This window comes from Misgurnus anguillicaudatus, chromosome 8 (genome assembly GCF_027580225.2).
Source record: "Misgurnus anguillicaudatus chromosome 8, ASM2758022v2, whole genome shotgun sequence".
In the NCBI taxonomy this organism is placed as follows: domain Eukaryota; kingdom Metazoa; phylum Chordata; class Actinopteri; order Cypriniformes; family Cobitidae; genus Misgurnus; species Misgurnus anguillicaudatus.
In genome coordinates, this window is record NC_073344.2 from 23,790,606 (window position 1) to 23,817,439 (window position 26,834).

Consider the following 26,834-nt stretch of genomic DNA (forward strand, 5'->3'; position numbering starts at 1 on the left):
CGTTTTACGAATTCCGTAAGTCCAATCCCTTGCCAATAATAATAGTCCATAGGCCACTTAATTGCCAGTATGAATCATACAATTATATACAATTTACAATAGTAGGATAAACACATTGTTTCATGGGCATTCCCTTCACCATAGTATCTCTATAGGGCAATTTCGGGGACATAATTTGCATTCCCGGGGTTCAAGTTACACCTCATTTGAGGTATGTTCTTACAGAGCCTTCCAACCTTTTCAAATATGGTAACCCACATGTTTTTATGAAATCCTTAGACCCAGCCGTGAGAATTTGGACAGTTTGATCGTCCGTTTTACGAATTCCGTAAGTCCAATCCCTTACCAATAATAATACTCCATAGGCCGCTTGCCAGTATGAATCATACAATTATATACAATTTACAATAGTAGGATAAACACATTGTTTCATGGGCATTCCCTTCACCATAGTATCTCTATAGGGCAATTTCGGGGACATAACTTGCATTCCCGGGGTACAAGTTACACCTCATTTCGAGGTATTTCTTACAGAGCCTTCCAGCATGTTTCTATAAATCCTCAGACCCGGCAAAGTCCGTGGGAATTTTTGTAGCTTGATCATCCGTTTTACAAATTTCATAAGTCCGATCCCTTAGAAAAGATATAGCAACCAAACTCAGATCAGTCTGAAGACTTGTGGAAAGTTTGGTGGATTTAGCTTGAAAGCTTAAGGAGTTACAGTCAACAGCCCTTACGGAAATCAACCATGGTTTTACTACAGTTAAAGGTGCAGTGTGTAATTTTTAAAAGGATCTCTTGACAGAAATGCAATATAAAATACATAACTATATTATCAGTGGTGTATAAAGACCTTTCATAATGAACTGTTGTGTTTTTATTACTTTAGAATAATACGTTTTTATCTACATACACAGAGGGTCCCATTACATGGAAGTCGCCATTTTGTTTCTACAGAAGCCCTTAACAGACAAACTTTTTTCCTAAGTTATCTCCAATGATGACATGGTTGTCCGGTGGGGGGTACCGTAGCTTCTCGATGCCTTTCGGTGAATGGTGGACTGAAACGTTGGTTGCAATTTGAAACCTTACCACTAGATATACTAAAATTTACACACTGCACCTTTAAAACAAAAAAGCATAGTTACTGTAGTAAAACCATGGTAACCACAAAATAACCATGGTTTTGACAAACGTGGTTTTTAAAACCCATGGTTAGTGTAGTAAAACCATGGTTTTGCTTATAGTAATCAATTCAGCAAAACACAAGGTTACTACACTTTTACCACAATAAAACCATGGTTAATTTTCCTTAGGTGGTTTCAGTAGGAAGAAAATGAAGAATAATGTTAAAAGCTATAACAATGGCAAAGGTAACATAAAAATGCGTCATCATTTATACCCAAAGGTGAGCAAGTCACAATCTCAGACAATTCACGTCTTAACAGAGTTTCAATATCATCCACTCTTGATCAAACAGACACTTAGATATACAATAAAAGGCACTTTACAACATTATATTAAATAATGCTTTGTCATTTAAACCCAAGGGTGATAAAGTTTGAAAAGGTTGAATAAGAAAGAAATTTTGACTGAAAAACGAAACTAGTTCTTCTATGGCACCGCTCTGAAGAACCTCCAGTAGTCCTCATCCTGAACCCCTTTGGTTCTGTTTTGGATCTAACTTTATTTTAAGATTGCAAACATCACGCACCGTAACCGATTTGTTTTCTGCATGTGTTGTCTGTGTCTTTTTTCACTGTCATCTTGCTACTGTGCAAGTTAATCTCTCTTGATCCACTCTTCATTCACCTAAACCCCTCTCTATTCTTCTAGTGTTTTAAACAGGAGCCTCGGGCCTGACTTCACATTCACTGTGTTATGATCCTGTAACAGCTGCTGGGACTTTCTCCAGTCTCATGCCACTCCCAATGTGCCAGGCACAAACAGCGCATCACATCCACCTACGTGACTCACATTCGTTTATGAATGCGGCTTACGTTGGCCTCGTGAGCCCTCGTGAAAGCCTGTAGAGTCAGTGCGAGGTCAAATGTGCAAAATCCTTTCTTAGACACGTTGTAAGTCCTGCTTTAACATCACAATGGAGCAACATGTTCCCTAATGCGGTTCAGTACTATAGCTGGATTACCAGAAACAAAAACGCAAGTCCGTGCAGGTCGGGCATGAGTCAGTCAACCTGGGAGAAAGTATGACCTGCTCTATATGAATGCATTGGATTTTAATGGGGACTGGATGCGAGATGTTCAAAATAAAAGCTTTGTTGTTTGTCTTTGTAGTGTACGATTAAAAGTCCCTGAGTGAATCCACATGGCTTACTGCAGCTGTCCGCATTCTGCCATCCCTTTAGAAAGTACCAGATATACCATAGTAAATCCCGTCTAATACCATGGACACTGACTGGCTGCTTAATCCAGTGGTGTATCGTTGCAAAGTTATGGTTATCAAACTGTACCCTAGTGTACATACGGCAATTTTTTTTCCGAAAGGTTTACTAGCAGTGTCTCTAAAAATCAGCAAGCATGACATTTTTAAGCTTTACGTTTCTGTATCAAATCCCAGAACAGAGTCGATGTTCATGCCAGAAAAACGGGCCAATTGTTGCAAAAGTGCTGGAAACATGAGACTATGCTATTGATGAGCGGAGCTACATCACACGCCTATCGTATGTATATTGATAGCATCTGATTACTTGTATACTAAGGTAGCTTGAATGCCTTTCACATATAATCCACTACCAGCCAAAACACTCTTAAAAATAAATGTGCTACAAAAGGTTCCTCAAAGCGATTCCAGAAAGGAACCAATTTTGGTTCTCCAAAGAACCATTCACGCCTTTAAAGGTGCCAAAAATGCATTGTTGTGAGTTACATTTTTCAGACAAACACATTTTCGGATATTTTAGAAAATATTTTAGATCTTTCTGTTGATTAAATGTAATGTTACGGGGTCCAGCAATAGTCCACGACCTTCAAATCCAAAAAAAGTGCGTCCATCCTTCACAAATTAAATCCAAACGGCTCCAGGATGATAAACAAAGGTCTTTTGAGGGTAATTCGTGCGGTGTTGTTGTAGAAATATCCATGTTTAAAATGTTATTAACGTAATTAACCACCTTCCGGTAGCGCCGCCATAGTATCATCCGCATTCAGGATGAGCGCTTAGGGAGCGTACAAAGGTTTCTCTGCTGCGGCTCTGTCCCCCCGCCCTCCGAATTTGTCATACGTCACTAAGATAAGTGCGTACACTACGCTCATACTCTCTCCTGAGTCTAAGATGGCGGCGCTACCAGCAGCTAGTTAATTACGTTAATACAATTTTAAATATGGATATTTCTACAACAACACCGCACGGATTACCCTCAGAAGTCCTTTGTTTATCATCCTGGAGCCGTTTGGATTTAATTTGTGAAGGATGGATGCACTTTTTTTGGACTTGAAGGTCATGGACTATTGCTGGACCCCGTAACATTACATTTAATCATAAGAAAGATCTAAAATATTTTCTAAAATATCCGAAAATGTGTTTGTCTGAAAAACGATGGACATATGCAACTTGGACAGCTTGGGGGTGAGTAAATAATGGGTTTAATATCGTTTTTGGCCGAACTATCTAGAAATGGTTTTACATGTCCATTTAGGATTTGCCCCAGAATAAAATGCTCCGTTATTACCTTATTTGAAAGGGTTATGAATAATTATGTTGAGCTCTGCTCTGATTGGCTGTTTCTCAGAGCAGCTCCTACAGTAGCTCTGTGTGTGTGTAAATCAGCCCAGTCTCACGAAATTACGTACCTATATCACGTAAATGTTTTATAGAGGGTTTTCACGACGTGTCATCAGAGCGGAAGACGCCATATTGGAGGCACTCCGCATCACAACCATGGCATAGACAGTAAAAAAAAAGATCACAACAGAGCACAGGCACTGAAGTATATCACGAACGTCGTCAAGGAAAATGGTTAATTATTGCCGTGTTTGAGGTTGTACCAATAGGACAAAATGAGAAAAACATTTGGAATATTATCAACTTCCAAAAGTTATTAAAAACCAGGGAAAGGAATGCAAGAAATGATCAGAGGAGGCGCTTGTGGTTGGCAAAGCTCAGGAAAAAGAGTAGTATTGTATTAAAAATATGATTGAAGTACATAAAGTATAAAACAATTATGCTTCTAATTGTTGTGCTTTATTTAAAGAGTATTTAATATGTACTTTTAGCGTTTGCACAAAATGTACTTAAACAAATCTAAAATTTGCGCTGCAATGCCTTAATGCTAGTGTGCTTAATGGCTCATAACAAATTTTCTATTGTAATGACAATAATATTTTTAATAGTAAATGGTAAAAACAATTATTGCTTTTTTGTTTTACTGTGTGCTTATTTTACTGTAAAGCACTTTGGTAGGACACTGACTATTTTAAATTTGCTATAAAAATAAAGCTTACATTGACATATGGGCTCGGCATGAAAACCAGGTAGTTGACTATATCGGGATATGCCAATCCCATTTCTCTGTCTTACCCCTTCCCCTACCACTTCGTCTTACCCCTAGCCCTTGTCCCTCAAAACCAAGTGTTAAGCGCTAGGGGTGAAAACATACCCCTATGAAATGAGACACCGCTTGGTTACGGTTACGTCACCATACATCGTCGTTTGCTGGCTGCCAGTTAAAACTGTAGACAAGCATGCAGTCCATTCATGGCTAGTTAGAGAAATACGGGAATGTTGTGCAAATCAGCAAATACGGGAATGTTGTGCAAATCAGCAACGTAACGTTAGCGTAGCAAACTAGCGAAATTTTAACATTTAAATTAAGAACATAATTCAAATATATATGAACAGGACTGTGTAGAGCACAAAACAAGACGTTAGTAATTTTTAAATTAATTATTAAGCCGAAAATACTTACATTTATGGGACTCTCTGGACGCTCTGGCCGCCATTTTTGCCGGTTGCGCAGTGTATTCTGGGTACCCCTTGGTTTCAAGTAAGGCCCAATCCCAATTCTACCCCTTACCCCTTACCCCTTCCCCTTTGTTTCGCGCGTTCACGTGAAGGGGTAGGGGTGTCTCAATTCTCTTTTGGCTGAAGTGGGAGGGGTAGGGGTAAGGGCCAGATAGCCCTTCAAACGAAGATTTTTCAGGACCACACTTCAGACGAAGGGGTATGATAAATTTCCAATATGGCCCATAAATTTAAGTATTTTTGGACATTAAAAAGTATTTTAATAACAAATAATCACTTGTTTTATGTTGCCTTTAATCTTGTGTTCATGTATACGGTATGTTCTCAGAAAAAAGATTTGTAAATATCGCCATGAAAAAAAGTTTGCTAATGTTATTGACTTTGTGATAGTTCCACAACATATTTTTTTTTATAATTTCTTGTAATATTAAATTTTATTGTATTATTACATCGGAGCATCTATGATGTAGGAGCTAGCAACGACTTATGATGACGTGTAACGGTCTAGGAACAATCAGCGAGTCGTCACGGATCCAAGAAGAGGGAGCTAACTCTTATCTGCACCGTCTATAAATTGTAATTTCTCCTTTTCTTGTGGTCCAAGTCCTTCCCTATATGCCTTTGCATCTTGGACGCGTTTTCTGTTGTTTAGACATGTCTACATTCCCTTAAAGTATCCAAAGCGCACAATACGTCATTGTGCTCCGTTCAGTTCTTTACACCGAGTGCCTCCACAATGGCCGCGCATCCGGGTTACCGCCCAGAACGTGACGTCAGTGAAAACCCTCTATTCTTTTCCGTTATACTGTCACGAATTTCCGTGTTTTTTTGTGATCGTATCATGAATTTTTGTTTACGTGTCATTGACTATGTTAACATGCACAAAATTTTGTCAATCCGATTGAATTTAATACGATTAAAGGTTACAACAATACAGTTTACATGCACCCTAAACATATATCTCGACTGTAAGGTCACAGTTGGTGTTACGTCGTGATTGGTCTGTTTTCCAGCGTTTTCTTTTGCATGCACAAGGTTTACAGGCTCACGATATGTCATTCTCATGTACAAAGCTATTACTATTCATCTATGCCTAGATAAATACAGTTTTACTGCACCTTTAAAAAACATTTATTTCTTACATCTTAATAATTTAAAGGGGTCATATTATGAGATTTTTTTAAGATGTAAGATAAATCTTTGGTGTCCCCAGAGTGCGTAAGTGAGGTTTTAGCTCAACATACCCCACAGATAATTAATTATAGCATCTTTAAATTGCCACTTTGTAGACCTGAGCAAAAGTGTACCATTTTTGGGTGTGACATTTAAAATGCAAATGAGCTGATGAAATGCAAACACAATGATGGTGATTTGTTGTAATTGAAACTCAATTGTGCTGTCAAGTCTTTTCTCCCTCTTACTCTCTGCACTAAATGGCAGTGCTGTAGTTGGATAATGCAGATTAAGGGGGCGGTATTATTATAACTGGCTTTGCTACCTACCTCACAAAACAGGCGAATTCTGAACGACCTAATTTTTCACATGCTTGCAGAAAATGGCTTACTTAAATTAAGTTACTGGGTTGATCTTTATCACATTTTCTACATTGATAGAAGCACTGGGAACCCAATTATAGCACTTAAACATGGAAAAAGTCAGATTTTCATGCTATGACCCCTTTAAAGGACTTTTATCACTTTTTTGGAAACAGGAAGGTTTCCAAGATGTTAAAGGTTTATTATAGAACATTTTTTTTGTATTGTATAACTTGAATGCTTTTGTCTTTTTTAATTCTGTGTTTTTATTGTGCTATGGATCTGAAATTAAAGATATCTCTCATTCATTCAAAAATGGTTTGTGTGTGACATCACACTCTTAGAATTTGTTTAAATAAAAGTAATCGTTCAGCCAGTAGCCTTTTATTTAGAGCATATCTGTACCTAAACGTTTTTTGTACAATTTTTTCTGACCTTAAATATGAAGTATAAACAGCTAGTTTGTTTGTCACACCGAAAAAATAAAACAATATGAATATGATATGATGAAGTGTGAAGAATGTAGATCTCCCTGCTGAAAAAAACAGCATCAAACCAGCATGGGAATTATGCTGGTCTAGCTGGTGGTCACCAGCATTCCAGCACCAAAACACAACATATACTGGTACACTCTAAAAAAAAGGTTCCTTGAGGTTCTATATTGAACCATTTGGGGGTTCCATATATGAAGCGGGTGATAGAACCATTTCTGGTTCGATATAGAACCATTTTTGTGTATGACCAGCATGGGATGCTGGTGCTACTGCTGGTTTAGCTGGTGCTAATGCTGGTTTGGTGCTGGTTTAGCTGGTGCTAATGCTGGTTTGATGCCGGTTTAGCTGGTGTTCACTAGCAAACCAGCACCAAAACACAACATATGCTGGTCTTGCTGGTATGCTGTTTTTTTCAGCAGGGCTGTTTAACTCATCGTCTGATCTGGGTCACCGCAGTTAAACAGTCATACGAACATCATCACATCTAAATCAGACTTGAGCGGGAAATGCTGCTGGTCATGTTGTGTGAACGTAGCGTCTAATCTAGAAATCAACAGATAAAATTACTCACATCTTTTGATGTTCGCTGACTCGATTTCTAAGCACAGTGATCTATAAAGAAGAAATCAGAAGAATGAATCAATGTGGCAGTGATTCACTGAGGCACAATTTGGTTTCCTTCTCATGTCAATCAAAAAACATTTCTGGGAACCGGCCCAAAGAGATCACAAGAAGACTCTGCTGCCAAGTCTAGGATGGGTGTGACCGCTTGTTAAAATCGTCTCTTTATGCTATGACTTTATGCTCCTGTAACGTCCTGTTCTGGTCACAGGATTTCATATTATTTTTTGAACAAAACATTACCTCATATTTCTGACACATATGTTTGTATTGCAGGTCGAATTTCTCCCCTTCCAGTTGCCGCATCCACTTCCACAGTTCGTTTGCTTTCTCTCTGCATAAAAAACAAAAACGTGCTTGAGAAACGTGAATAACCGGTCTCCGAATGCCTGTAGCTTATATACGTTGTGTAGTGTAGCTATTTTACTGCATATCTTTGTGTCAGGGTTTGTCATGTATATAGTGTGATTATATTGTTTTAACTCCTTCACCTGAGTTTATCCTCACTGAGGTTGTCCACGTTCAGATCTTTACGTCGCTCATTGAGAATCGTTTTTTTCTTTTCTCTCTCGGTTTGTCTCCTCTGTCCGCCCTTCTTGTCTGTCTGAAAGAAAACATGAAGCAGTTTTGTTTTTAATTACATTCTACTAAACAATACTACTTTTATTTCTGCACTAGATAGTATGTGAACTACGCACAGAATGTTAATTTCCTCTTTCATCTACTACATAACATATCCCACAATGCAATGCGTTGTTCGTATTTAAGAGCTATTAAGCCAAAGGGGACAGTTTCGTGTCTTTTTTGCGTCTTTATTACATCTTTTTAACTTTTTACATTATTCTCAAACTAGCGTCTTTTGACTTCAGTACACATAAAGATAAGTACGTAACATTGTATTTATTTTATTTACAAAATATTTTATTATGTTTATTTTAACAATTTCCAAATGAAATATTTATGCGACTTTATCATTTTTTAAATATTGTGTTATTTTTTTTAAATTACTTATCTGTGAGCTTCATTATTTTTTTTTTATTCATGTGCCCTTATAATCTTTAATCAAAAACGCACATCTCCTCCCCTCCTTGAAACAGTATGGCAGGTGGGCGGAGTCCAGGAAAAGATTATAGCGATTAGCAATTGGCAAATTGCCCCAACAGAATCCAATCAATTCTCAATGCATGAATTCAAGTCCATGCCTACCTTTTTTCATTTCAGAAGCCATTTCACTTAGATACACATTACGATGGGGAAAAATAATACAATCGCATTACTACCTTTGTACTTTGTTTCTCGTTTCATTGTATCATATCTGATTTATTTTCTTTATTCGCTTCCTTTATTTTATGTCATCCAGTGTTGATACATTTAAAAGTTCAAAAAATAAGTTCTTATTTAAATATGCATTCACCTAAAGGATTATTAGGAACACCATACTAATATTGTGTTTGACCCCCTTTCACCTTCAGAACTGCCTTAATTCTACGTGACATAAAGGTGCTGAAAGCATTTGTTTAGAAATGTTGGCCCATATTGATAGGATAGCATCTTGCAGTTGATGGAGATTTGTGTGATGCACATCCAGGCCACGAAGCTCCCGTTTCACCACATCCCAAAGATGCTCTATTGGGTTGAGATCTGGTGATTGTGGGGGCCATTTTAGTACAGTGAACTCACTGTCATGTTCAAGAAACCAATTTCAAATGATTGAGGTTTGTGAGATGGTGCATTATCCTGCTGGAAGTAGTCATCAGAGGATGGGTACATGGTCAGAAACAATGCTCAGGTAGGCTGTGGCATTTAAATGATGCCCAATTGGCACTAAGGGGCCTAAAGTGTACCAACAAAACACCCCCCATACCATTACACCATTGCATTAATGAGAAATTAAACAGGTGTTCCTAATAATCCTTTAGGTGAGTGTATGATTGGTTTAATATTTAATGGAAAAATAAGTATATAAAGTGTAAACCTGCAATTTTCAAACAGAGATGGCGATAGAGAGATAAAAGTTACAGATTGTAGCTCACTAAATTAAGCATGCAACCTGCAGGTCATGTGACAATGGATTGAATTTTCCACACAATTATTATTGTGTAATAATCCTTCCTATATATACATAAAATGTGTGAAATGTTATACAGCTCATGCAGTGAAGGGTTTAGTAAGTAGTATGCTAGTAAATAAGTTTAAACACAGGTCAAAACCTCTGAGCGTTACCCTCTGCAAGTATCCTGTATAGTGAAAGTTTGCAAAAGCTTTCTTCTTCTTTGCATCATCATCAGCTTTCCTCTTTGCCTCTTCTTCCTCTTTTCGTGCCTTTTCCTCCTAACAAATAAGCATACAAATAGTTGAAAGCTTAAGTGCACTACATCCTTGCAGTACACTTCGTCCTCTCCAGAGACTCACGGCGAGTTTGTTTTGACGTTCTTTCTCTCGTTCTGCATGAATCCTCTGCTGTTCGGCCCGTTCTGACCTCCGGTTCTCCTGAGGTTCATGAAACAAATCAGTTTATCCCAGCTAAAAGCACATAAGATTTGTTTTAAACCTTAAAGTCTTACGATTCTCTGAGTGAGGACGATGAGTTCTTCTTCGTCCTTCTTTCTTTTCTCAAAGTGAGCTTCGATGAGCGTCTGCAGCTCTGTTAGGTCTTTCTCCATGCGTTTGCGATGAATGTCCTGAGGATATGGTTTTGAAGTTATGAGGTAAAATAGCTCATTACACAGTTTACTGCAGTATAGGGTAGTAAAATAACATTGTTCTGTGTGATTTATGTCTAAACTCTCTAAAATGGCTTCCTCTTTATCTGAGTTTAAATCCCATCTTTTTTTCTTTGCTTTTGGTATTTAGCTTCGTCTTAAACATGTTGTTTCTTTTTAATACTTAATAGTTTTATTTCTTGTGTACCTAAAATTGATATGTAGCCTACAGCACTTTGGTCGGCCTCCTCCTCCTCTTAGAAATAAAATTAACTTGAACATAATGGTCTGAGATTCATTCAACAAGCAGCTTAGATGTGAAAGATAAAGATGGTGTTGAGTGAAAAGTAAAAGTACTCACGTCAAAATCAACTTTCTCTCCATCAGGAATTTTGGGAGGAACCAAAGCTGGTACAAATGATCTTACAGAAATACAGCAAGACAACATGACGGTTTTGTTATACTTGGGGTCTGAAATATTTGGATTTGGTTTAATTTTACTCACTTCTGCTTTGGTTTAGATCCTTCTGGACCACCAAGACAATGAAAAAGAAAAGTTTTTTTTTTTTTTTAAAGAATAAGGTCTTGTTTATTAACATTAGTTAATGCATACATAATCATATAGATGAGGAATAGATTTCAAAATGGATCTTTGTTGATTAATATATGTTTAATTTTACTAATGTATTAATGTTGAAAATAACATGAATTGTTAGTTTAACTAACTAATGTATACAAATAGAAACTTTATAGTGTTGACACTATATAAGTAGTAGAGTTAATGATTTAGATTAAGTTTGTTTTTTAGGATGTGTCATTCAGGTAAAACCAGTTTTTAAATGATCTGATGCTATCACATTTACCTTCGTCTCCAGGTTCCTCCACAGCATCTATAAGTGAAAGCGGTGGTGTCAACAATGACAAAGTGCTTTTAAAATGTGCTTTTACATACGAAAGCCCTAAAACAGTCAACAAAAGCCCTGCATGCTTTAAAGATCTCATCAGAGACTTAAATCTAAACAAAAACGTTTTTTTTGTCTAAACTTTCTCTTCTTGCAGTACCGGTCGCTCAGGTTTTTGCTCAGTCAGTATGTATTTTATGTTTAAAATATTTTCAGACGTAGATATATATCAAAAGGGATCAATCCAGTAAATTAATGGTAAAAGTTTTTTAAAATATGTAAATTATTTTCTCATATAATAACTGTGCTCATATGATGAAATATAAATATTATATATGTTGTCTGTATTAGGCCTACTATTGAATAATGTTAAACTTGCTTTTACACCTGCTTGCTGTCGAACAGATGTTTGATCCTGTCCAGACTTTACAAGCCCTGAAACAAGAGCAAAACAGATTTGTTTTAAAAGAGATGTTTATCCAGAAACACATTTATTTAATTAAGTCTCCTGCGCATCTGTGTATTCCTCTTTAATTTTATTAATATTCGTTTTGTCAATCTCAGATTAATCTTACAAAAATGAAGTGTATTTAAAACTTTCATGACAGTTTCAGATTTAAAACCATCCAGCAGTAAAATCCCATAACCATTACTTGTTTTGTTTTTTAGTTTCTATATAATTGCAATGAATTTTTAATGGTGATTTTCTTCAGATTAAAATAAATGAGTCAAATCTAAATAACATGATTTATTTTAATTAAAATCTGCAATGACACATATAACAAATACTACCATGGTGTGTAAATTCTTAAATACTATTTGACTAATATATAATTGCTGTATGGTGTATTAAAAGCCCAATGAAAATGATACATAATGATATAATAATGATTATTTAAAAGGACTTTACTGTATGCATTTTATGGAAAATGCATTTTAAGTATTTTTATCATAATAGTGTTTGTTGTGCTGCCTTTGATCTAAATAAAAACAAATGGTGGTTTTTATTTCTGTTTTAATTAATATTTGAATCTGAGAATCATCAAAGAATTAATGAAAGAACAAAATGTTCAGCAACTTTAAAGAATAAGAGTTCAAATGTGTTTGTCATTAAAATAACATCACAATAAATCTTAATGATCTTTAAACATGCGTCATAAACTGAATGTAAAGTTGATTTTATTTCTTTTGGGATTAAATATAAGCCATGCATGTTTTTGATTTACTTTTTTTATTTTTTATTTTAAGGGAAACTGCATGGAAACTTCACATAGATAGAACACTGAAAAAAATGATTCATTGAATTTAATCATTTTTTTTTATTTAGGTAAGTGGTTGCAATCAATTTATTTAAGCTACATATAAACAAAAGTTTTATATTTTATATTACTTTACTAATCTTTTTTGTTTAAATGTAGCTTAAATAAATTTATTTCAACCACTTACCTCAAACTGTTAAGCGTCGCCGTCCCGAATACGGGACACCTAAGTTTGCATTAATATTGTTGATATAAATTTTAATCTACAAACTATATATCGTTGGAAAGGTCTAAGCCTCCAGAATAGACATTTCAACAGTGTTTTATAAAAGAAATTATGTTGGGAGAGTAATTGATTCATTTACGAAGAGAGTGTGCCTCAAAAAATGTATTTTCTGCTAAATGTCACTGTCCCACCAGCAGGACGACTACATTTACTTCAATCTTTGCATATGAATTCTTATCTAATCATGATAAACTGTATATTGTTTGAAAGCTCCAAGAGTGTACATTTAACTCAATAGGGTGGGGTGACGCTTAAAAGGTTAAAAAAATTGATTAAATTCAATGAATCATTTTTTTCAGTAAAGCAATGCAACCTTCATCCATGTTCTTCTCCTCCTCATCCTCCCACAGAAGCTCCTTTGGATGAGGAGGGTCTGTATGATTTTGATCAAATGACTACTCGCAAAAACCCACTGGAACAAAGTTTCTAGACTGTTATTATTTATCAAGATGAGGATGTCCTCAAATGGATTTTATTAAACTTCAATAGGTGTTTAAACACACCCATAAATACACACTTTTAACTGTTTAGTTTTACCAATTTCATGGTTCACTAGAGAACCAGGTCTCATTCACTAACAAAATACATCATTAGAGTTGTGGATTATGTCGCCTGAAGGTGTTACATAATCAGTGAAAGTTTGGGATAACTGTTAGAAAATCTAAATTCTCCACCCTCGATCTCATTCAGCTCCACATAAACACACCCGGTAGTTTAATATCAACATCAGCTGCCAAAGAACACAATATGACTTTACACACCTCCCAAAATCTCATTCTTCAGCAGATGAAGGGCAGGTTCAGACATTAACAAACGGTCAAATGCCCTTTCAAAAAAAAAAAAAACATTTCTATCTCTTCAATGCTTATTTTGATAGACATGTCTTCGTTCCAAATGTATCAGATTGTGTTCGTATGAGAGTTTGTATAAAGTCTCTGTCACTAAAGGCGAATGTGACATTTCTCTCTGTATCAGGGTAAAAGCCAAGAGCTGATGTATAAACCGGATCTACAGGAGGGAGGAAACCTGATTCTTATTGAGGTCAAGCCAAGACAGGGAAGAATGAGACTCCTTTGTGCTATACAACAGTCTGAAACAGATCCACTTCACTTCTCAAACACTACACTGCTTGTTCTGAATACCTGATCCGTACTTACTTCATGAAAGAAATGAAAGTTCGAGAGGAATCGGATGCTCTAAATTTAAGCTTAACTTTTACATTATCACTTGATTATGTGTACATGTACATTATTTTCTTCGCAACGTTGGGTGAAAAAGGGACAAACCCAGCTGTTGGGTTAAAATAACCCAGAAGTGTTTAAATTTGACCCAACAATGGGTTAAAATAATCCAGTTTTTTGGGATGAAACAATCCAGCATAGGTTACCCAGGTTGGGTTTGTCCGCTTCTGACCCAACTCTGGATTGAATAAAACCCAGCATTTTTAAGAATAACAACAAAGATAAAGAAAAATTTAAATATTAGTTAAACCAACGCTATTTAAAGGGTCAGTTCAGTTACAAATAGCTCTTTAAAGGTAACAAACGCACATTTTTTGGGTAATTGAAAAGACTTTTTTTGTCATAGATGTTTGCTGACTCAATTGCATCATTGTGAGTAATACAAACTAGGCAATTTCATGGGTGTCAGTATCGCTGAATAATCTCTTTTATATCCCTTCTTATTTGCACTGGGTCACGTAATGACAGTATAAATTTAATAACCTATTATTAATTGTAATCTCATCTCCATGCATTTGTTTCACAATAGTGCAGATTTAGTTCTCAGCCCTCATTGTACATTTACAGGACAATATCATGCCCATACGGCAATAAAAAAATAAATTTCTCTGGCCCAAAATATTTTTTAAATATACTTAATAGATTTTGTAGAAAGTAAAGCTTAATTAAATATATATTTTTTAACCTTCATATATAGCATTTTTTATGTATTTCAGAAGCATTTTACAATTTATATTTTTCCTGGCCAAAATATAAAAGTTTGTATAAATATATAAAGTATTAATGTATACATATGTATAAAATATCAAACTATAAGTACGTTTTTGAAGTTGAAAATAAATTTAATTGTAACCTTTTCAAACCAGCTATGATTAAAGGTGTGTAACATGCAAAATTTTTCATCCCATGTGACATAATTATAATAAAAAATATGTTGGTGAAAAATAAATTTTTGTAAACATATTTTAAAATATATTTCACATTTTTTGTATATTTTGAAATATATTTAAAATTATATTTGAAAATATATTTTGTGTTGTACAGTATGGGTGTGGATAACTGTATTTTACATGGGGTGTTGTTCAATGTAGAAATGTGCTTTCATCAGCAATATAGTCAGAAAAACAGAGCAAAACTTACCATCCTGCTCCCTGAAAAACAAAAACAAGTTTGAAATTCAATCACAATTGTATTCAATGTTATTACACTTGAGGTAAATAAGTTTTTTCTATCCTGATGAATCAACCATGTTTATTTTGGCATTTTGGTTGCCATATTGGTTTACCCACAGTAACCATGATTTATGAATGCAATAAAACAATGGTTATTTTGTGGTAACCATAGTTTAACTATAGTATCCATGGTTGATTTTTGTAGATTCAATCTTTTGACATTCAATGGGATAAACTCAAGTACTTACTCATACTCAACTTCATCTCTCTCTGACATGTTTATATAAGTCCTGTTATACATAAAGATCAGATATTAGTTTGCAGAAATCAAACTTGTCTGACAAAATGTAAAGTTTAAAATATATTACCGATTTAATACATGATGAAATATATATGGGAATGTTTTGTACATTTATTTTCTGACAGTGTACTTTTGTATAGGCATTTACAACCTTAAAGTCTTGACTACAAATTTATTTTTGTTATTGCATAAAAAATTCAGTTTATATCAGAGCCTTCTCTAGTATATAAATTAAATACTATAAAATATAAGCGCATACATGCTGATATTTCTCTTACCTGACTGCAGGCACGAAACTGAGGTGTCCTAAACAGTTTGTGGGAAACGACTGTGTGCCCCTAATTCTGAGACCGAATGATATATGAAATACCCCAAGATCACATGACCATATATGTAATGTTTTGTTGTTATAGACGTCGGTGTGAGAACACATGCCATATTCATCCATGAACACGTACATACACACAGGTCAACGAACAATAGCCCGACACATTCTTTGGTTTTACATTGTGTCTATTTATAGATCCCTTACTGACTGTAAACTGATATGTCCGACAAGAAGGTCTTTGGCAATTTTGCATTAATAAAGGATGACAGAGATTTATACAAAAACAAAAGTGAATTTAACCCATTTGTTTAAACCCAAGTTACCTTCTGAATGGTGTGATATTTGGATACTGGTAATGTAATCCTAGCTTTAAAAAGTCTTGTAACACACAATGATGGGGTATAAAAGTAATAATGTCAGAGTACTTTACTGTACCATAGTATTAAATGGTTAATGCCGAGTTGTTTCAACCCATCCCTTTCGAAAATTAACCATTACAGTTAAAACCAAAGAACCATGGTTACGACAAAATAACCATGGTTTTGAAAACCATGGTATTCAAATATTATAGTTATACCATGGTTACTATAGTAAAAGCATGGTTTTGCTAATAGTAATAAATACACACACAAAAAACATGGTTACTACACTTGATGGTTTGGTCTGATCTATAAAAATAACATATCAACAAGTTTTTGTTTTACTTAAACTTGATTATAAGTTATGTATACAGGTAAAAAACTTAAAATAGTAGGCTCAGTTGACTTGCATAACCAATTTGATTAAACTTGAATGCATGCATTGCAACATTTTTTTACAGTGAGATATGGACAAACCAAACTATTTAGTTAAATTAACCTATAAAGTTCAACCATCCTCATATATCATAATATCGACGTCACAAAAAATTGTACTGTGGTACAATAATGTATCAGAAGGTACAACCACAGTTGTTTACTGTGGTAAAATGAATGCACTATGGTAATTTTGTTTGATTTCAAATTCATTGAACCTAAAGTGACATTATATTGACTGTTCATTTCCTGTCTTAATTAGCAGGGTTCACAGATGTCAACCCTGAAGGCGAGAAGCTTAACACAAAGAGTCCACACCTTCATTTAGTGAGTAACTAATGTGATGTATGCGACCTTCTGTCTTCACTCATCTGTCTGCTGTTTATCACCTGACATCAATTTGAATTCTGTACTAAAATAGCGTTAGACTTACAACACATTGGTGTTGTAATCTAGCCCTGGCTGTCCTCACTTGATCATTTCAACAGACCTGTTAGGTCATATTTGTGATTGCGAGACATTTGCTTTTTTAACTTGGGAAAAGAAAGATAAATAAAAGACTCATAACACAGTAACTACTGCAATAGAAACACTATTCAGACAGTTCATCTTGTAAATTATTGTGCTACAAAAGAAAAATTGTGTTACTATGAATACATACAGCAGTGATATAGTTCACATATTTTATGCATTTAGTGCCATGTGACCATAAAGGTATTTAAGTGACACAAAAAGTATGTTCCTATATCATGGATTTTTATACCATGACGTTTTTTTTAGTATCTCTGCATTTGTAAATACCATTGTATATGAATATAGTAACTCTTATAAGACTTATAATTTCTGATGTAAAGGCATAAACATATAAACAAAAAATGAGATCTTCTTTAAAAACTATATATATGTATATATTTTTTTTTTTTTTTACGTTGTGACATCATGTGAATAACAGGTATTTAAGAACATGTTTTGGTATTATTTTGTTTCGCAATGCATTCTTAAAAGAATCATTCTTTAGTGCTTACTGAAAATAATACTATGCAACAACATGTTAAAAACACATGTTCAATGTCAGGTTCTTGAGTTGCTATATTAATTTGAACATTGACAAAAATCTGTTGAATTAAATACTTGTCTTAGATTTCTGGGCTCATTAAAAAGTAAAAACCATGTAATATATAAAGACACACATACTATTATTTGTGGAACTTTGTGTTTTTCCTTATGGTAGGCTACCAAGTTTTATACTTTTTGCTTTTTATTAGAAGAACCATTATTTTCATCATACTGTCATTCAATAGCATACAATACACATAAAAAATGAAACACTTTGATCATATAAATACAGATAATCATGTATTGCATATTAAAAAGAGATGAGAAAGTACTTGAAAGTATTTAAAGATTAAGAACAACTTTTAAAGCTGTAGTTGGTAAACACTGCCCTCTAGTGCTGGTAAGGGTTGGTGCACCAATGGCGTCTTATAGATTTTAGTGGTGGTGATCATGTTTATTCAATTTTGACACCAAATATTGTAAATTTTTAATTTATTTTAAAATCATGCTTTGTACATTAAAATGTAGGGTACTAATAAAAACTCGTAGATTTATGTGTCCTTGTTCATGACATCCCATTGACTATTAGCCTACTACAGTAACTACACAGTATTATGCAGTATTTTATATCAATTCATATTTTAACCATTCAATACAATATTTTTTGTTCATAATATTGTTAATGCTACCATGATACATTACAAATAGTTGGTTGGTGATTTTTGTTACATTAATAATTAATACTAAAATGTAATCGGTTAATTGTTACTGCTCTGACCCGAGTCAACTTGGAAATTTTAATAATCTTTTTTTATTTATTTTTATTGCAAGAACCTACAGGAAATTTTAATAATCGTGCGAAGCGTTTCAGTTAATTTCTACGGAAGCCGCGCGTCACGCTCATGCTGTCTAGGTGCATTGTGGGATTGATAGCGGATTTCGCTGAAAAGAAACTTCAGGTAAAGCTTTGTGACAGAAAATATATAAAGCGATTTGAGTTATTTGTAAATGCTGACTGTACTCACTCTATATTGAGCAAAAGACTTAAGTTTGCTGATTTGGATCTTAATTTTTTTACATTTCTTCAGGCACTGTGGTGTTTGTAAACTATGATGAGTTGAACAAGTACGCCCATAAGGCAATAAAAAAAAACATTTATATTCACTTCCCAAACCTAACAGGTTTCAAAGATTAAAATTACATATATTTTCAACTGCAAAAATAAACGTATAATGTTATACATACTTATACATTTTATACTTATATAGGCCCTATGTATTTTATACAAACTTCAATATTTCGGCCAGGAAATATATTTTTTTGCCATATGGGTTGTATGGGTATGTATTTGTTGCCCCTAAAATACATTTTAAAATATATTCTTATATATTCAAATTCAAAAATATATTTAATTAAGCTTTAGCCTACTTTCTACAAAATGTATTTAGCATATATTTAAAATTATTTTTTGCCCAAAGAAATACATTTTTTTTCTGTATGGGAACGGACTGTCTTGTTTTAATCTTAACTAAAAATGCTTATTAAAGTTATGTTTTTACTTAATATAAAACGCATTTTAATCATAATATCTGTCACTTGGTACTAACTCAGTCCTGACACAATAATAGTATTTGATGTGGGAAGGTTACAGTAACTGTACATTGCTATACAGTTTATTAGTGTATCATTGCTTCTCATTAGTAAACACAAACATTTTCACTTTAATATAGGGTGCAATCATTCATATAAAACAAGAAATCATGACTGATATCTTCAGATGATATATTTTATTTACATTATGATGTTGATGACACTTTACACTTGACCTATAATAATGCAGTAACATTTTTTACACGTTGCAATGCTTTGGTTTTGGATTTTTGCAACGTTAAGATTTTCGGATAAAATCTATAAATAATGAAATCCAATTAGTAAAACGAAATAAAATGCATTTATACTTAGTTTCTATGGGGTCTTCTACAAATTTTACATTGAAGCTTTTTAGTTCATTTAAATATGACAGATGAAAGATGCAAATGTTTCACATAGTCTCTCAGTGACAGATGTCATAAAAACAACATTTGTAATAATAATTATAGATAAATTTGTCATATTTGTTTATGAATTATACCATGTCACATGTGAGGTGTCCTTCTGAAATGTTGCTAAAAATTTGACGTAAAAAATACTCATGATTTATTCCTACATTTTTTATGACTTTGAAATTCATTAACAAAATATTAGATATCTCTTCTTCATCACTTCTCTGATCTTCAGCCCATCTTTAATTACCTGCAGAAAATCAGTAATGCATCTTAGTTCGATGACCTCAACTCAAAAGTTGTACAGATGTGACACAGTTTTTGTTCCTCTCTTTCAGTAATTCATTCATCAATCAGGCTAAAATTAATTCCTGAACATGAAATACTACTGTATTTGCTAATGATAGACAAAAATATAAAAATCTACAAGACCTGTAAAAGTTATGTTTTAAAATTGATTTAAATAATCCTTACAGACTTGTTTACTGAGCTGCATCAAACATTTTCTTCCTTCCCTCCATCCCAGACATGGCCTCAACATTTTTCCTCCAGTCGCTGACCTCCACCGTCTTTTCCTGTGAACACAAATCAAATGAAGGTTGGGCTGGAACAATGCTAAACTCTTTTATTTCACACAACATGGACGCCACAGACCCTCACGCAGCCCACCTTCTCTGTGTCTTCCTTCTTAACAGATTTGAGGTTCGCTCTCAGATCCATGGACACCTTGTGTTTGGAGCCCAGCAGAGATCTCAGGATGGCGTCTGCAGAGACCCTCACCCTTCTTAGGGTAGGCCGCTTAAATTTACCTCTTAGGTCCAGAACTTTGATGTTCAGATCCTTGATCTGCAACAGGTTTATTCACAAGCTTCTGATGATCAGTTTTGTTTCTTTCACCACATCTACATTAGAAATCTTAACTCTTAAACGGGACATTTCACAATACTTTTTTAGGATGTCAAATAAATCTTTGGTGTCCCCAGAGTACATAAGTTTTAGCTTAAAATACCATAAAATGCCATACCAATGGCAGTGCCGTGGTTGGATAGTGCAGATTAAGGGGCGGTATTATCCCCTTATGACATCACAAGGAGAGCCAAATTTCAATTAGCTATTTTTTCACATGATTTACCAAAACTAAGTTTGTGGGTTGATCTTTTACACATTTTATAGGTTGATAGAAGCACTGGGGACCCAATTATAGCACTTAAACATGCAAGTCAGATTTTCATGATATGTCCCCTTTAATTTTAGAGTTAACCCGATAGAGATGTTTATGGTATAGTAAGTGGTTTAATGAACTACAGTATGTGAAGAGATAAATCCTTTCTTAACCTCTCTCGTGTTGTGAAGCACTTTCGCCTCAATGTCGTAGCGTTCCTCGTCCACAACGTCGATTTTAACGTGTAGTTCTCGACACAGCTCCTGGAACAAAAAGCAAATATATTATTTATGGACCTGTAGCAGATACATATGGATCTGTATTTACTGTGATGTACATCAAAGAATACCATATATTACAATGATTTCCCTGATGGTAGTATTTATTTATGATTTATTTATGATTTTGCAAATATCTCACCTGAAGTTCAGCAAAAGACATTCCACTGGTCTGTAGCGGAGGTGCTTTCTCATATAAATATTTCTCTTTCTCTTCTTGTTTATCTGCCAGCTCCTGCTCCAACTCTTCTTTTGCTTTAGCTACCATAAGACTCTGACACACACACATAAATACACTTTTTACAGTCTTATACACACTACAGTCCCAAAATCCTAGCATTGTGTTGCTAAGATTCAAGCGGTACTCAGGTTTCTTTAGGAATTTTACAAATCCCAGCATTTTAAAGATGTCTAATAACCATCCAAACACAGCACATCACAGATGTCTAGGCTAAAACAAGGTTGAGCATAGCCCAAAAATACATGAAATAAAATAAATAAACCAAACACCTTGTAGTCGCTGTTGAAAATTTGTGAAATAATAAATGCACGAGATTGTGATAATATTATGCAAACGTACCTTTAGCATCAGCTTGCGCGATGCAGTGATCTTGGACTTTTTCTGTCAAATTTAAAATAAGCATTAATTTCATAAAAACGTGTGAAGTTTTGAAATATTTTTACAGTAAGTTAGATCAGGGGTTTTCAAACTTTATGATGCCAAGGACCCCCTAAAATTTAAGGCCTAAATATGTTCTATATTTTTGCATATAAAAATATAATTTCTACACTTGGATTTTCATTTCAGATTTATTTGTACTGCAGCAATTTTGACAATAAATATTGGAATAAATACAAGGATTGGTGCCTTACAAACCCCAGTGAATGAGATAAAGAGGACTGAAATAAGGAAAACACACTAGAAAGATACAAACCAAAAACTATTTTGGAACGTATTTATTAAATTTGCCAAATAATGCATTCAAATAATCTGTTAAATTGTTATTTGATATCTACTTAAGGTTTGTGGCTTAATAAAGTGCAAAAATGATCCAGAGACAGTTTTACATGTCCATTTACAACCCTAGGATTTTCCCTTTGAATAAAATGGTCTATTATTATCTTATTTGAAAGGGTCATGAATAATAATGTTGAGCTCTGCTCTGATTGGCTGTTTCTCAGAGCAGCTCCTTCAGTAGCTCTGTGTGTATGTAAACAGATCTTATGTTTGAGTCTGTATCAGATGAAGATAAAGATTTTGAGGAATAATCAATTGTTTTGAGGTTGTTAATGGACATTTCTGAGTGGTAAGTTTCTGTTTATTTTAGTATACAGGACCTACAAAACGTAACTGTAAAGTCAATAGTAGAACTTGAGGCTAAACGCTAGCATATAGCATTAACTAGCATATAGCACTAACTCAGCAGTCACAACTTTGTTTTTAGCATTGTTACAACATTGTAATTAATTTAATGTGTAATTTAAAGCAACACTAAAGAGTTTTTGCTCTTTGCTCCCCCTACAGGTTAGAAGCGTAATTGTCCATTACTACTGTCGTAAATACTGCAGCATAGCTGGCTCTGATTGGATTGTAGGTCTGCCGTAAAGCAAGTTTTTGTAGTTTTCACTCGAACTACAGGACCGCGACCCGAAGGTTGGAAACTTCTTTAGTGCGGTTTTGGCCGATAGAGGGCTTCAAAGCGAATGTGAAAGTGCCGTTCACCCTGTTTCGAGTGTAGAAACAGGGTGAACTTTTTTGGAAACATTATTTTAAGGTAAAAAAAACTCTATGGTGTTGCTTTAATGTTGGGGGCGAACATCTCGACTTTAACGTCACAGTTGGTGTTATGTTGAGATTGGTCTGTTTTCCAGCGGTCTTTTGCATACACAAGATTTATACTGTATAAGAAGGAGGAAACAATCGTGTTTGAGGCTCCTGATATATAATGTACAAAATTCGTATTATTTATCTTTGCGTGGGTAAATACAGCTTTACATTCTACAGCACCTTTAAGAGATAAATTTAAACCTAAATTAAAAAAAATATATATATATTAATTTAATGTGTAATTTAAAGCAACACTAAAGAGTTTTTGCTCTTTGCTCCCCCTACAGGTTAGAAGCGTAATTGTTCATTACCACTGGCGAAATATGGCGAAATATATATATATATATATATATATATATATATATATATATATATTTTTTTTTGTCTATTTCTCTGAAATTTTCCCCAGTTTGAAAACCCCTGAGTAAGATCGCTGGTTTAGTGTAAAACAAACTCTTTAGATGGCAACAAACTTTGGGAAGCTGGCTTTTCTCGCTTACCTCTTGCCTGCAAAGAAGTGAAAGAATTCAATTGGATCAGAATGTTCATTATGAATTTCATTCATTAACAAAGATTACTTTAAAACTATCCCACTAGTGAAACTACTATTTGTGACCTCAAAACCAGTCATAAAGGTCAATGCTTTGAAATTGAGATGTATGCATCATTGGACAGTTGAATAGGTTTTTGAGGTTTTCATTGATGTAAGGTTTGGTAGGATAGGACAAAATTATTTAAAAAAATCTAAATATTGAGGAAATTGCCTTTAAAGATGTCCAAATGAAGTCCTTAGCAATTGCACCATCTCACTTTTTTTTTATCCTAATCCTAATGATTTTTGGCATAAAAGAAAAATCGTTAGTTTTGACTCATACAATGTATTTTTGTCTATTGCTATAAATATACCCGTGCGAGTTATGACTGGTTTTGTGGTCCAGGGTCACACGTAATAAACTTTTATTAAAATGGGGTCTTGAAGACAGTAATTCTAAGAATAGTGCACATTTGTTAAGAGGGCCGTCTAGGATTTCAAACCACAGAAAACAAAGACACAATACTCACTCGGGCATCTTGACAATGAAGAGTAAACCTAAGGGATAAAAATAAAAGCATTTGTTTTCAAAGGGCAGGAGCATTGGGAGGCTCTTCGAGAGGTTCAAGTGTCAGACGGCTTTATCAGAATTCAGACCTGCTAATCAGATCAGCATTTATCTGTCATTATGTTTCTCAATATACTCACGCATCTAAACTGGAAAGTTGTAATCTCCATGTTTTACTGTAATCATCACCTTTAAAAGCAGCATTGTTTCTCATTCATGTGATGCTTTTCAAAATAAAACACTGACCACTAATTGATTGATTGACTGATTGATGGAGAAACAGGGACTATAAGCTTGTCTGGTCTGCATCTGTTAGCCACTTCAAAGTACTGACAGTGGCCAAACACACAAACGCACAGTTCAGAAGTGTTCCCTTAGGAAGAATGTGTTGGCAGATGCACATTGTGGTTTGGTGATATGTATGGTAACTATGCCGCACAGATAACAATCCCAGCTTTCTCCATCCCATATCCACTCATGTCCCATAAATAGACTCACACTCAGCTTCAAAGACCCTGCCCATGTTTCCGCTCGATGATGATAAACTTGTACACCAGAGGATAAATGTTGCATTTAACAAGAGATCACATCTTCATGTGCATATTGAAACTGGATTGCTAAAAAAATAGCTGTTTTTTTAGCCATGGTTCAGTCAGAATGGGACAAACCCAAAATATCCATATATGACCCAATCATGAATTAAAACAATAACATATAAAACATATAACACAACAGTTGGGTTTGTCCCATTTTGACACACCCATGGGTCGTAAAACAATCCAGAATTTTTAAAGCGTAGGCTAAAAAAATGCTTTTCTAAATAATATTTAAAATAACAAATACTTTATAAATTACATATATATTTAGTGGTATATTAATATAAATATTAATATTAAAATGTAATTGTTTTTAATAACAAAGTAATTTGATATACAGTACATTTTAAATCATTTCATAATATTATATATACTGATTTATAGAGAAATATAAATATAAATTGTATAGAAAATTATAAAAAAGATGAATTGTTTATTCGTTTTAAGTAACTAGGATGTAATTAATTATTTGAAATTGCTAATTTAAAAATCATTTAGTGAATTAGTTGTTTGGCCAAAACTTCGCTATTGTTAATATTAAGTCAGTCATACTTTAACTATCACCTAAAATGTTCATCTATATTTGACATATAATGCAATCTGAAGTCTAATATTTTGAATAGGAATAATGCAAAAAACAAACCTGTATCTGTAAGACAGACTTACCTTACAGCGCTCGGATGGGCAGATCTTCAAATGATGCTCTAGAACAATCCCGCTGTTTTTAAGAGACCTTTTATTGTTCATCCCCAGTCTGTAACTGGATGGTATTATTAGCAACACACACACACAAAGCTTTTATCCATCACTTGTGAGGGCTGTAGTTGATAGGCCTTAAGCAATGCTTATCACACCGTGAGCTGTGTTTCCTCTGTATGCGTCTCACGACCCGATTTAGCTCGCTGGAGTCTTCTTAAAACAGATGTACATTCATGCAAAATCGCAAATGACTTCTCATTAATGTTTCTCAAAGAGCACAATGAGATTTAATGGAGACTTGTGGATGCATACATGACATCTCATCTACATTCACATTTATGCATTTGGCAAATACTCTTATCCAAAGCGACTTACAGTGCATAAAAGCATCTGCCCAAATGCATAAATGAAAGCTAATGCAATGCTCTACCGCTGAGCTAGACGGTTTCAACGGACACATGCGGTGACACGATACGCATCTGGTCGGAACTTTACTTCCGGTTTCAGTTTTAATAATTGTCTGACTAGTTGCTAAACTGAACTTTTGAACAAATACCTCGTCGAAAATAAAAAATGTTTTGGTTCAAACTACGTTTAAAGTACTTTGCTGTTATTTATTCTTAGCTGAGTTTAACGGAACTTACGTGTTGACCACGAACGCCGCTTGTTTATGTTGTTACTGCTGAAACCATCTATAGGAGCAGCTTTGAGATCTCAACAATGTCTCGCGTGCTTGGATTTGTCTTCAGAAATCAAGATCTTGTCAGAGCCGATGGTATAGTGGGCAGTGCTCTGACATATAGTGCAGACACACTTTTGGCGACCCGAGTTGGAATCCTGGCTCGAGGTCCTTTGCCGAACCCCAACCCCTCTTTACTTTCCTGTCCTCTCATTACATTACTATCTATCAAATAAAGGCAAAAATGGCTAAAAAATAATCAAGATCTTTGAATGATGCCAACAATATCTCAATGTTGATCAGGTCAGATCCTCTGAGTTTGCCATCCATGTTGCTTTTGTAACTTTTTACTGTGTCAGTGTTTGTGTCTCTTTATTTCTCTAAAAGATATATAGTGCAGATGCACTTTTGGCGACCCTGGCTCGAGGTCCTTTGCCAAACACCTACCCCTTTCTCCACCATGTTCTTTTCTGTCCTCTCATTACATAACTATCTATCAAATAAAGGCAGAAGTGTCCGAAAAATAATCAATAATCTAGAATAAACCCAACAATGTCTCATCAATTTCAGCATATCAAAATTCAGCAGGTCAGATCTTCTGCCACCCATGTTGATTTTATAACTTTTTACTTTTACACTGAGAGTCGATAACTTAACTATCTTTGTTTATTTCATTTATTAACTTACAAAAACCACAACTTAAAAATTCATGTGCAATTAACTTAAATTAACTTAAAGGTCACCTATTATGCACAATCCACTTTTACAAGGTGTAT

The 26,834-nt window shown here is 34.5% G+C and overlaps 2 protein-coding genes across 3 annotated transcripts in view; both read right to left on the reverse strand.

The window, feature by feature from the left end:
- Window positions 1-11,352, reverse strand: part of tnnt2b (troponin T type 2b (cardiac)) — a 14,690-nt gene extending 3,338 nt beyond the window's left edge. Inside the window, exons 1-9 of the mRNA XM_055213817.2 lie at window positions 11,199-11,352; window positions 10,841-10,862; window positions 10,697-10,757; window positions 10,198-10,314; window positions 10,046-10,123; window positions 9,857-9,964; window positions 8,125-8,237; window positions 7,877-7,967; window positions 7,584-7,624 (exon numbers count right to left, since the gene is read on the reverse strand). Of these exons, the coding sequence (XP_055069792.1) occupies window positions 7,584-7,624; window positions 7,877-7,967; window positions 8,125-8,237; window positions 9,857-9,964; window positions 10,046-10,123; window positions 10,198-10,314; window positions 10,697-10,757; window positions 10,841-10,862; window positions 11,199-11,337 (770 nt within the window). The 5' untranslated portion in view covers window positions 11,338-11,352. The remainder of the gene's footprint in view (window positions 1-7,583; window positions 7,625-7,876; window positions 7,968-8,124; window positions 8,238-9,856; window positions 9,965-10,045; window positions 10,124-10,197; window positions 10,315-10,696; window positions 10,758-10,840; window positions 10,863-11,198) is intronic.
- An 8,090-nt stretch (window positions 11,353-19,442) lies between these two features.
- tnni1b (troponin I type 1b (skeletal, slow)) lies at window positions 19,443-25,457 on the reverse strand. Of its 2 annotated transcripts, none has more exons than XM_055212561.2 (9): window positions 25,347-25,457; window positions 24,047-24,074; window positions 23,458-23,491; window positions 21,737-21,778; window positions 21,299-21,430; window positions 21,052-21,141; window positions 20,386-20,562; window positions 20,195-20,291; window positions 19,443-19,966 (listed from the first exon to the last, which is right to left on the reverse strand). In XM_055212561.2, the coding sequence occupies exons 2-8, from the start codon at window positions 24,052-24,054 to the stop codon at window positions 20,199-20,201; spliced, it is 576 nt and encodes a 191-aa protein (XP_055068536.2). In that variant the 5' UTR covers window positions 24,055-24,074; window positions 25,347-25,457; the 3' UTR covers window positions 19,443-19,966; window positions 20,195-20,198. The 2 variants fall into 2 exon arrangements, with proteins under 2 accessions (XP_055068536.2, XP_055068535.2); XM_055212560.2 differs by having other exon boundaries at window positions 20,191-20,291; window positions 25,347-25,455.
- Window positions 25,458-26,834: the final 1,377 nt, after the last annotated feature.

Bases quoted from the DNA above. Each gene is read 5' to 3' on its own strand.
- tnni1b (XM_055212561.2), bottom strand. The intron at 20,563-21,051 runs GTTAAGAAAGGA...AACCTGTTGCAG, and splicing joins TGCTTCACAACACGAGAGAG to ATCAAGGATCTGAACATCAA. The intron at 20,292-20,385 runs GTGGGCTGCGTG...TTGTGTTCACAG, and splicing joins AGAAGGAAGACACAGAGAAG to GAAAAGACGGTGGAGGTCAG.